This window comes from Miscanthus floridulus, chromosome 4, assembly GCF_019320115.1.
Source record: "Miscanthus floridulus cultivar M001 chromosome 4, ASM1932011v1, whole genome shotgun sequence".
Classification (NCBI taxonomy): Eukaryota; Viridiplantae; Streptophyta; class Magnoliopsida; order Poales; family Poaceae; genus Miscanthus; species Miscanthus floridulus.
Genome location: NC_089583.1, coordinates 93,167,687 through 93,179,475, shown reverse-complemented (window position 1 = coordinate 93,179,475; position 11,789 = coordinate 93,167,687). Strand labels below are relative to the sequence as shown.

The following is an 11,789-nucleotide window of genomic DNA, read 5'->3' as shown; positions in this document are numbered from 1 at the left end:
TACATGCTGTCTACTCTCTCTCTCATGTGACATCAAAACCTTCTCTTCTCTCACCGAATACAAGAAAATATTCTTCTTTAAATCTAGGCACCGGAGCTTCATCTTGCACTGCACCAGAATCTTTTTGAGAATTTGGCATCGGTAGCTGCAATGTAGGAAGGGACGCCTAAAGCAAAAAAAAAAAAAGGGGGGGGGGGGGGGGGGGGGGGGGGGGGGGGTTTGGGCATCACTCTAGGAGTACACTGTGGGAAGGCCTTAGCGGACATGGCCTTTGGAGTTAGAAGGGGGCCACCTTAGGGTTGGCGTTGGTCATATACATAGCATGCATGGTAACAGAGTGAGTTTTTCTAAGGTAGAAATGTAGCCTTACCATAACGGTCTAGGTGGTGTGCTAAAATAGAGTTACCGCACTAACTTTGCCACGACAAACTTTCCTATGTAGTGTCGTGGCAAACTTTTCACGTGAAATATGTGTTAGTGGATCGGTCTAGCGTGACATACCTTGCTATGGTAATAGATGTGATGCGATGGGGGATTGCTATTTTACAGTGTCTTTTTGCAATCTATCAGGCGACGTTGCTGGGCATGGGTTATGCTCATATCGTTGCTTACGTCAGCTTAGCAGCAAAAAAGCATTAGTGCATTAGTCATTGTATGAATTAATCGCCTGATATTTCAGGCGACTGAAGATTAGCAAATGTGGATACGATGGAGTTAGTTTATCACACCATGTGATCTGGCATGGCCAAAATAGTTAGAAATAAAAAATAAAAATTGAATACAACTGTTTTAAAATATAATTTAAAAAGCTAAATAGAAAAAGTCGGTAAAATGACCTTGGTTGCCCCTATTTAACATGTATAGTTGCCTTTGTCAAGGGACGTGCAGCATGCACATTGCACATAAACAAGGGGTTAGAATGACATTTTTTTGGGACATAATTTGAACGGTAGAGTGACCTTTTCGTAGGGATAGATAAAGTATCGTATTATACTAGTGTTAACTGTTAAACCAACCAACCATATTTGGTATGGTACCCAACGTCCTTCGTTCCGACCGTCCACATTTGCGTGATTCAGCACTTGATGTGCACAGCTTGTAGAGGATGCCTCGTCAAGTACATAAAGTACTCCATCGAAGCTACACAACGTATAGTGTCTTCCTATCCGGTTGTCAATGCAATTTATTTCGGTTGATATGCTGTATCCATCCACCGAGATTCATCTTTTCCTTTTTAGGTGGCAGAGGACGTTTCATGCTATGACATTTATTGGTTGCCCAGTTAACCCCAAGCCGGCGACGTGGCCGGTCACAAGGCCCAGACCACACCCTCATGGTGTTTGGATGTCCGTCTAGAGGTATATGTTAGCTGATTCCAGCAAGATCCTTCTAGTCTAAAACCTAACCTGTCAAAATTTATTAGGGTGTGAAAACATGTGTTCTAAACACTTAATAGTGTAGCCATCAAACTGGCCATGGAAACTAAACACGATCCAATGCACTTGGACTAAACTTAGCCAAGCAACCAAACAAATCCATAAAGACTGATCTAGGACGTTACATACTAATAAATCTTAGCCGAAAAATTAGGTAAGCAACCAACCACTACATATGTGCATATGTTTTTCCTTCTTTCGGTCACTGCAACTTAGCATTATTCATGCCATCTGGAACCATCACAGAATCCTTAGGCTCCTCCGTTTGGATCCATCTAGCTAATAGCTTAGCTAGTTTGATGCTAATAATTAGCTAGAGTGGATCAAATGGATCTAGCTAATAGGTGTGCTAACTATTATCTGGCAAGCGGCTAACAACTATTTCGCTAGCTATCCCAAGTCCCAACACATCTAGTAGTGTCTAAATAGATTGCAAAAATACATGTTATGCCCTACAATAACAAATAGAAAAGAAAAAGGTATTTTATAAACAAAACAATAAATGCATCCACCTTTTAGTTGACGGGTCCAAATAGTAGCATCATACCTTGAAGGGGACCGTGATACCTAAGAGGGGGGGGGGGAATTAGGCAACTTAAAAATCTAACTCTAAACTATGGCCTCTTTTTCTAACCTTAGCAAAACCTATGCACAAGATAAACTATCTAAATGTGCAACTACGGTTTTGCTAATGTGTTACTATCTCGATCGTAAAAGGAGTAATACAATTAATGTAAAATGCGAAAACTAAAAGCAAGGTAGAGATATGCAAACTCCCGTCGATGACTCCGGTATTTTTACCGAGGTATCGAGAAGCGTTCAAGCTTCCCCTAGTCCTCGTTGGAGCCTCTCGCAAGGAATCCCTCGCAAGGGCCAAGCTCCCGGTCGGGTAACTCCGTGGATAGCCTCAGGCCTTCCCCACACACAAGTGGGTCTCTGACGTGCCTTCCGGCAAGCCTCTCCTGGATGCTCCCCACCGTCTTCACTATCAAGCTTCCGGCCGAAACGCCGTGGGCCTTGTTCCCTCCGGTACACGGTGGCGGCCACACCACAAACGCGGTTGGTGTGATCTCGCAAGACTACAAGCCCCTCCGATGTACAACAATGGTGCGCGCAAGCACCAAGTGGTAAAAGGTATGTAAACCTCACTAAACACTAGACCTAAACCTAGCACTACTACAGAAATGAACTTGCGCAGCGTTGCATAATTGGCCTCCGTGGCGGGCACTGTTTTTGCCCGCCACAGTAATTCGGTGGCTGGCCGGCCACTGAGACGCCCGCTGCGGTAAATGATTTACGGCAGCGGGCAACCTTATTTGCCCGCTGCGGTAAATCCCCATTTACCGCAGCGGACATCTTAACGCGTCCGCCACGGTAAATCGGTTTATCGTGGCGGGCACACTAAAAGGCCCGCCACGGAAAAAGGCAAGGCCCAAATGGCCCAGCGCCGGCCCGATAGTTGTCTTCATATATAAGCCAGCACTTGTTCCCTTTCACTCCTCTCACCCCCTCACCCTCCCTCTCACTCTTCTCAGACGCGGCCACACTCCCTTCCCACGCGCTGCATCCTCTATCTCCCCATCCTCTATCTCTCTCGGCGGCGGCGGCGCTCTTCTCGACCGTGGTGGCGTGGCTCGCGCGGACGGAGGGCGGCGCAGTGGCGCTACTCGCGCGGGCAAAGGGTAGTGCCGTGGCGCGGCTCGCGCGGAGGGAGGGCGGCACGGTGGCGCTGCTCACGCGGGTGGAGGGCGGCGCCGTGGCGTGGCTCGCGTGGAGGGAGGACGGCGCATTGAGGCGGCTCACGCGGGCGGAGGTTGTCGCGGCGGCCCGTCCTCCACTAGGCTACAACGGCATGGCATTGTCTCGATCCACCTCCAGCGATGGCCACGGCGGCAGATCTGCCCCGGCGAGGGCGTATCTAGCCCCGACGAGGGTGGATCCGGACCCGGTGGCTCCACGGCGTCGATCCGGCCACCAGCGGCTCCACGGCATCGATCCGGCCACCAGTGGCTCCACGGCATGAATCCACATCTGGCGCCCCTCTCCCACGGCTGGTGGGCCTGTCGACGGTGGATCCGGCGTGGTGGAGCTCAAGGCGAGCTCGCATCGGATCCTGGCGGCACTAGGGTTTCGGTAGGGTTTCGGACTATTGGGTTGGAAACGGGCTCGCCGGTGGGCTGAGAATGGGCTCGTTGGCGGGCTCCTGGGTTTTGTTTTGTTTTTAAAAAACATTAACCGAGGCGGGCAAAGCCGCCCGCCGCGGTTAAGCCACGATTTACCGTGGCCTCTAGGCCGCGGCGGGCGGCTTTGCCCGCCGCGGGAAACCAAAAACGCCCGCCTACAGTAAAGTTTGTGTAGTAGTGTAGAGCAAGCACATAAGCGGTGGTCTAATCAACCTAAGCACTTCGCAAAGCACCTACGCTAATCACCTAATACAACACTAAGCACTATGCAAGTGGAGATCACTAAAATGGTGTATCAACACCCTTGGTATGTTTCCTTAGCTCCATACCTCATTTGGCCGGTTGGGGGTTGTATTTATAAGCCCCACTGAGAAAGTAGCCGTTGAGGACCAAATCCCACTTTTCTGCTACTGACCGGACGCTGATCACGTCCTGACCGGACGTGTTCGGTCGTCCCGACGGTTGGTGCCGCGATCCACTGATTGGACGCTGCCAGCGTCCGGTCAATGCCATCGGACGCGTCCGGTCACAAATTCGCCGCTCTGGAACCTCTCTGTACTCGATCGGACGCTGCTGTCCTGCGTCCGGTCAGTTTGCCACCAGCATCCGGTCTAGCGTCCGGTCTGCATTCGGTCCAGCGTCCGGTCACCTTTGTGAGCTCGTTTCTTCGTGATCTTGCGTGTGGCTTGGTTCCTATCTTCGTGCTTAACTTTGCTTGATATTTTAGGTCTTCTCTTGTGCTCCTAAGGTCTTCTTTGAGGTGTTGATCATCAGATCACCACGTCACCTTTGTCCAAGTCACATCTTGCATCCTATTGAACTACAAAACAATCACTTACAAATTTATTAGTCCAATTTGGTTGTGTTGGTCATCAAACACCAAAATCTGAAGTAAATGGGCCTAGGGTCCATTTTCCTTACAATCTCCCCTTTTTGGTGATTGATGACAACATGACCAAAACAAGCAAATAAAAAAAATGAATTTAAAACCTATCTACTTGCTATAATGCAATGCAAGGGGCAAGGTTATATGATGCTAAAAGATACTACTTGTAAGACTACATAAAAACTTATCTTGCCCTTGCAAATGTCCCTATGTGGTATTATGGATTTAAGCCTTACTTTCTACAAATTCTTCCTATTACATAGGCTAATCTATAATCCACTATCCTCCCTTTCTTGGACCATTATTACAAATTAATGCTTGCTTTTGGTTCTCTAAATTCTCTCCCTTTGGAATCAAACATAGAAAAGAAAGACATTAGTAGCACAAGGAAGAGTCAAACTTTATGATCCTTTGTGTGTAGAGTGAAAAAGATCAAAAAATTTGACTCTCACATTATATAGACTAAGCTCCCCCTAAATATATGCATACATATGATAGAAGGCAAAGCATATGCATAATTGGTAAATTATTGCTCAAGGGAATTTAATCTATATAATGCATGGAGAAAGCATATAAATATCAAAATGAAATCAACATGATGATATCGGTTTAGAAATACCACATGTGAAAACCAATTTGATTTCTACCACTTGCAATAGGTGGTGGATATTTGAAGTATGATGCTTATCTCCTAGGACTACATTTTCCTTGCAATGAGACTACTACACACATGATAAGCTTGAAAAGATGTTAGTCTCAAAGTATCCAACTTATAGAGTAACCTTCCCCTAAATTTGTGCACACAAGTGTGGAATAGTTGTAGAAAACGTGCACATTGATTTTAGAAAAATAAATACCACATGAAAGATGACATCATATGAATATGAGTCATTTTCGAAGGTGATATCGGGGAGAGATTATTTATAATTTGGACTTTGGCACATATTAGATGAACAATTGTAAGACAAGCTATGTGCCATGCTCCTAAACAATTTTAAACCATGTAGGATTGCTCCAAGGAATAAGAAAGAAACCGAGCAAGCCTACCATATGAAATACCTAGTGTATGCATGACAAAATATATAAGAAAGCAAATGCATACCTAGGCATGAAGAGTAACTAGATGCTAAAGATACCAATTGTAGAAAAAATTAAATCTAATACCAATTGAAATAAATTGAATCTAGTTACATAACATGAGAAGGGGAATTTGGGTCCATAGTATTAACTAACCCACTTAGCAATGTCTTTGTCCATCATGATGCACCCAATGAAATGCATCCACACTTTGCCAAGTCTCTAAATTCCCGAAGTCCATAGGACTTCTCACTTCCCTTTCGGGATCCAAACCTTCTTGGTGCTCTTCATATTGGAAATGATTTCCTTTGGTATCCAAAAGCGTTTGGCCCCATTATTGGCTTGCTTGTTCACCTTGATGGCCACCACCTTGTCATTTTTCTTCGTCTTCAAGAGATAAGGTGTGGAGGTCTTCTTGTCCACCTTGTTGGTGTAGGTGTTGGAGAGCTTGCTTGTTTGCTTCTTCTCTTTCTTCTTTGCTCCTCCCCCATTCTTCACCTTGCACTCATAGGACTTATGACCTTCCTTGTGGCACACGTAGCAAACCACGGTTTGTCCTTCATCAAGCTTCTTCACTCTCTTGACGGTGTTATCTTGATGAAGTTGGGCTTGCTTCGCCTTGCCTTTCACTTGAGTCAAGTCCTTGGTGAGGCGAGCTACTTCTTGCTTGAGTTGCTCATTGCTCCTTTGCAACCTCTTGTGTGCATGTATCTACAACAACTTTCTCAACACAAACTTAGGTTGCACAAAGATGAGTCTAAACATAAATTATTATAAAAAGTAGAGGCATCATTTTTAGACATGTTAGAACTTTTCCTTTTAGATGCCTTAGTGGGAGTTGTACTAACGGCTTCAAGATTAGCAACTTTATTAGTTAGCTCATCACAATATTTGCACATGGTTTTTATTTTAGCAAGCAAACTTTTATATGCATCTTGTGAGCTAGCTAACTTTTCTTTTAATTTTTTATTTTTCTTTATAAGTTGATCATCATTGATTGTGCATGCATTTGTTGTTGCACTAGCCTCAAGTTGCTCAATTTTAGTAGATAGTTGAATATTAAGATTAGCAAAATTCTCATATTGTTCAAGCAAAGTTTTGTATGCTTCTTGTGAACTATCTAGCTTTTCTTTTATTTTCCCGAGCTTCTTTTGTTGAATAGTGCAAACTTTAGCATAATTAAGATTTTGTTGCATAATTTCTTCATAAGAGGGCATATCATCATCACTATCACTCTCACTAGAGGATGAGCTTTTATTACCTCGTGCCATAAGGCACACATGAGAAGAGCTTGATGATGAGTGCTTGCTCCCTCGCCTCTTGTGATAGTGTTCTTCTTCACTTGAAGAATCATCCCATGTCCTTATTGATGTGAGGGCTTGTTTCTTGCATGCCTTCTTCTTTTTCTTGGGTGTGGGCTTATTTGGACAAGCTTCCACTAAAGTGCCTCAACTCGCCGCATCCATAGCATCCTCTCTTTCTTTGCTCATTTCTTTGATTTGTGAAAATAAGATCTTGGATTTGGATGGTCACACCCTTGATATTGAGCTTTTGGATCATCTTTTCCACCTTGTTGATTAGTTTGATTGATTCTTCATCAAGGTCGGAGGTGGAGGAGAAGATTGATCATCATGACTTGAGTCATCATCATCATCATTATTCTCATCTTCTTCTTCATCTTCACTTGAGGAGCTAGAGCTTGTCTCAACTTGCTTGCCCTTCATCTTCTTTTTCTCGCCACATGCGAGAGCTTTGCCTTTGTTTGATAAAGAGACTTCTTCTTGACCCATATTGCATGACATTTCAAATGCCACTATCTTACCAATGACTATGGCCGACGTCATGGTGCTCAAGTTCTCCATATTGTGAAGGATGGTGATGATGCTTGCATATTTCTTTTGTGGTAGCACGGAGATGATCTTCCTTACGATGTCCGCATCATCTAGCTTTGTTAGTCATATTGAATGAAGCTCATTGATAATTAGATTCAAACTGAGAATACATATCACGAACAAGCTCATCATAATTCATTGTAAATGAATCATAATTTTGTTTAGCTAGACAATGTTTTTGCTCATGAACATTAGATGTGCCGTCATGGAGCTCTTGAAGTTTTAACCAAATTTCATGTGCCGTATTTAAAGTGAACACTTGGTTAAACACATCCATACTAAAAGATTCAAACAAGCAATTTTTAGCTCTAGCATTGAAGTGCATTTCTTTTTCATCACTCTTTGTGAGTTTTTTTGGATTCTTAATGGGTTTTCATCCCGTCACGAGTGACTCTCCAAACACCTAAATCAACCAGCCTTAAGGTAGCAAGCCATTCTAGCTTTATAATAGAGGAAGTAAGTGCCATCAAAGTGCGGAGGACTAGAGATATCTATCCCAACCACTCTAAATAGCGTCGGCTCAACGGCGGTTAAGCCAAAGGTCCAAATTGAGCCAACCTGCTCTGATACCAATTGAAGGGGACCATGACGCCTAAGAGGAGTGGGGGGTGAATTAGACAACTTAAAAATCTAACTCTAAACTATGGCCTCTTTTTCTAACCTTAGCAAAACCTATGCAAAAGATAAACTATCTAAATGTGCAACTACGATTTTGCTAATGTGTTGCTATCTCTACCGCAAAAGGAGTAATACAATCAATGTAAATGCGAAAGCTAAAGAGCAAGGTAGAGATATGCAAACTCCCATCGATGACTCTGGTATTTTTACCGAGGTATCGAGAAGCGCTCAAGCTTTCCCCTAGTCCTCGTTGGAGCCCCTCACAAGGAATCCCTCGCAAGGGTCAAGCTCCCGGTCAGGTAACTCCGTGGATAGCCTCAGGCCTTCCCCACATGCAAGTGGGTCTTCGACGTGCCTTCCGGTAAGCATCTCCCTAGATGCTCCCCGCCGTCTTCACTATCAAGCTCCCGGCCGAAACGCTGCGGGCCTTGTTCCCTCTAGGTACATGGTGGCGGCCACACCACAAACGCGGTTGGTGTGATCTCGCAAGACTACAAGCTCCCTCCGATGTACAACAATGGTGTGCACAAGCACCGAGTGGTAAGAGGTATGCAAACCTCACTAAACACTAGGCCTAAACCTAGAGCAAGCGCATAAGCGATGGTCTAATCAACCTAAGCACTTCGCAAAGCACCTACGCTAATCACCTAATACAACACTAAGCACTATGCAAGTGGAGATCACTAAAATGATGTATCAACACCCTTAGTATGTTTTCTTAGCCCCACACCTCATTTGGTCGGTTGGTGTTGTATTTATAAGCCCCACTGAGAAAGTAGCCGTTGGGGACGATATCCCGCTTTTCTGCTACTGACCGGACGCTGACCACGTCCTGACCGGACGCTGACCACTCCTGACCGGACGCGTCCGGTCGTCCCGACCGTTGGAGCCGCGATCCACTGATCGGGCGCTGCCAGCGTCCGGTCACATGCCACCGGACGCGTCCGGTCGCAAATTCGCCGCTCTGGAACCTCTATGTACTCGATCGGATGCTGCTGTCCTACGTCCGGTCGGTTTGCCGCCAGCGTCCGGTCCAGCGTCCGGTCGCTGCTGCTGTTGCCGAGCCTCCTGATCAGAGCGTCCGGTCGCTTTTCTCTAGCGTCCGGTCACCTTTGTGAGCTCGTTTCTTCGTGATCTTACGTGCGGCTAGGTTCCTTATCTTCGTGCTTGGAACTTTGTTTGATATCTTAGATCTTCTCTTGTGCTCCTAAGGTCTTCTTTGAGGTGTCGATCATCAGATCACCACGTCACTTTTGTCAAGTCACATCTTGCATTCTATTGAACTATAAAATAATCACTTGCAAATTCATTAATCCAATTTGGTTGTGTTGGTCATCAAACACCAAAATCTAAAGTAAATAGGTCTATGGTCCATTTTCCTTACACTACTAATAGGTATATATATAGTATTAGCGACGAACTATTAGTCAGCTAACTATAGCTGTTAGTTGTTGATCCGAACAATGCTTAGATGCTTGACATTGGCATCTTTGTGAACTGTGAAAGCTGAACTTGAGCGCCAATATAAATAAAACCTCATCCTCAGGAAGTCATGGTCGCCAGTTTGCCACTTCAGCTGTGTTGCGGCTGTCTGTGTGAGGAGCTAGCGTAGCGAGAAGCGACGACGTTGTATGCTGCCATGGATAAGCTTATTTCCCCGTCCTCCCCTCGAGCCGCCTCGTTCTCCTTTTCCGAGCCGTCATGCGCCATTCTCGAACTACCTTCCTGCGAAGTCCCGGAGCAGTGGCTGCTCGCCGATGATGTCCTTGTGGGCAAGAACGAGAACGATGATATTGGCGCCTGCCTGTGGGAGATGCCGACGGACGGCGCGCTCTCCCCTGACTCTGAGCTCGCCAAGCTGCTCCCGAGCCTCTCAGCGCCGGCTCCGCAACGCCCGGCGAAGCGGCGGGGCCGGAAGCCAGGGCCGCGCCCGGGCACCGGCGCAGCCGCCGGCCACGTGGAGTCCGAGCGGCAGCGCCGCGAGAAGCTGAACCGCCGGTTCTGTGACCTCCGCGCCGCCGTGCCCACCGTTTCGCGCATGGACAAGGCCTCCCTCCTCGCGGACGCCGCGCGGTACATTGCCGAACTCCGCGCCCGCGTGGCGCAGCTCGAGGCCGAGGCGAGGCACGCCGCCGTGGCGAGGTGGGAGCGGATCAGCGCCGACGGCGACGGCGACCAAGCCGCGGCCGTCGTCGACGGTGAGCTGTGCGTGCGGGAGGTGGGCCGGGACACGGCCGTGGTGCGCGTGACGAGCGGCGCGCGCCACGCGCCCGCGCTGCTGATGGGTGCGCTCCGGTCGCTGGAGCTGCAGGTACAGCACGCGTGCGTGAGCCGCGTGCACGGCGTGACCACGCAGGATGTTGTCGTCGACGTGCCTCCCGGGGCCACCGCGCTGCAGGACGACGAAGGTCTACGCATGGCGCTGCTCCAGAGGCTGCAGGGCAGCGACTAGCCTCGTTCAAACTACGAAGTAAAGTATTGTGGTTTCTACGGTGCACAAGCGTATAACCTCCAGACTTGATCGTAGATTAATTCTTCTAATAATGTCACCCTGTTCTCTGATGCTAAAATTTAGCTTAGGCTAATGCTTATGCTGAAATGTTATCTGAGAAAAACACCTATTCTATGGTTAAAAATAGTTTTGAATAAGCCTCAAGCGAACAGAGGAGACATTGTGACTTATGGGATCGAGGTATATGCCAAGGATAAATCTGAAGCACTGCACAGGACAGGAGCATGGCATGAGGCACCTCTGCACTTTCTCTTAGCTATAGTAAAAGATGACCGTGGAGCTTATATATTCTCCATCATAAAGTCCATGAATCCTAGATGTCGCCGTAAACTGGATGCATGCTCACTATCACGATTCAAAACATGGATCTCCTTAGGATGCTTATTTCGCTTTCTATAAAAGCGGGTTTACCTCCTGTCAAAAAAACATGGCTCTCCTATGTACCATTTTCTAAGTTTTAACGCACCTTTTTTTCAGGCTTCAATAACACTGGTGGGGTGATTAGGGTTGAGGGGGTTGCGGTTTTGGTGCTTTGAAGCATTGTCGACAACGATATCAATTATACAAAAAGATTATAGTTGGTCAGAAGTTTTTGATATTTAATTTGTCAACTTAACTATTTAGTTACAGTTGCAAGATATACCGCCTAAAAGAATTAGAAAATTTAAATTTTATATACGGTAATGATTCTTTTTGAATAATTTGGCAAAGGCCTATATATGCTTTTCAAGTTTTAATTCAATTAATTAAGCTAGGAAAAACAGAAGTTTAAGTTACAGGCCATGCTGTAGGCCCAAAGAAAGAACGCACTGCATGTGAGACTATGAATAAAGGAAGAACTGCATACAAAGAGTACGACAAGAATACAAGATAGCTCTCTCAAGTACAACAATAAGAGACGGTAAATGATTGAAAAAGGTCAGAAATCATATCAGTTTTACCGAAATAAACCTCAGAAAATAGGATTTTATGTTGCCACTTTCATCCCAGTGTGGGTAGTGATGGTGCTGGTGTCCCCGGTGCCTGGGACAATATGCGAGGGTGGACGGAATTAGTGCAGGGCCACAAAATTAGGATTTGTTTGATTCAGCTTTGAGTTGTAGAAAAATTATTGTATACAGTGTGTTGTGGAAAAAAATGTAAACTATCTGGTTAAAACTACTATGAAACATCCACCTCTCTATC

At 46.1% G+C, this 11,789-nt stretch overlaps 1 protein-coding gene across 1 annotated transcript; it reads left to right on the top strand.

Annotated features, from left to right (window-relative positions):
• The first annotated feature begins 9,687 nt into the window (after positions 1–9,687).
• LOC136552141 (transcription factor bHLH14-like) lies at positions 9,688–10,589 on the top strand. The gene has a single exon (XM_066543682.1). The coding sequence runs from the start codon at positions 9,732–9,734 to the stop codon at positions 10,542–10,544; it is 813 nt and encodes a 270-aa protein (XP_066399779.1). The 5' UTR covers positions 9,688–9,731; the 3' UTR covers positions 10,545–10,589.
• Positions 10,590–11,789: the final 1,200 nt, after the last annotated feature.

Coding starts and splice junctions, on each gene's coding strand:
- LOC136552141 (XM_066543682.1), top strand. CDS start 9,732: ATGGATAAGCTTATTTCCCCGTCCTCCCCTCGAGCCGCCTCGTTCTCC.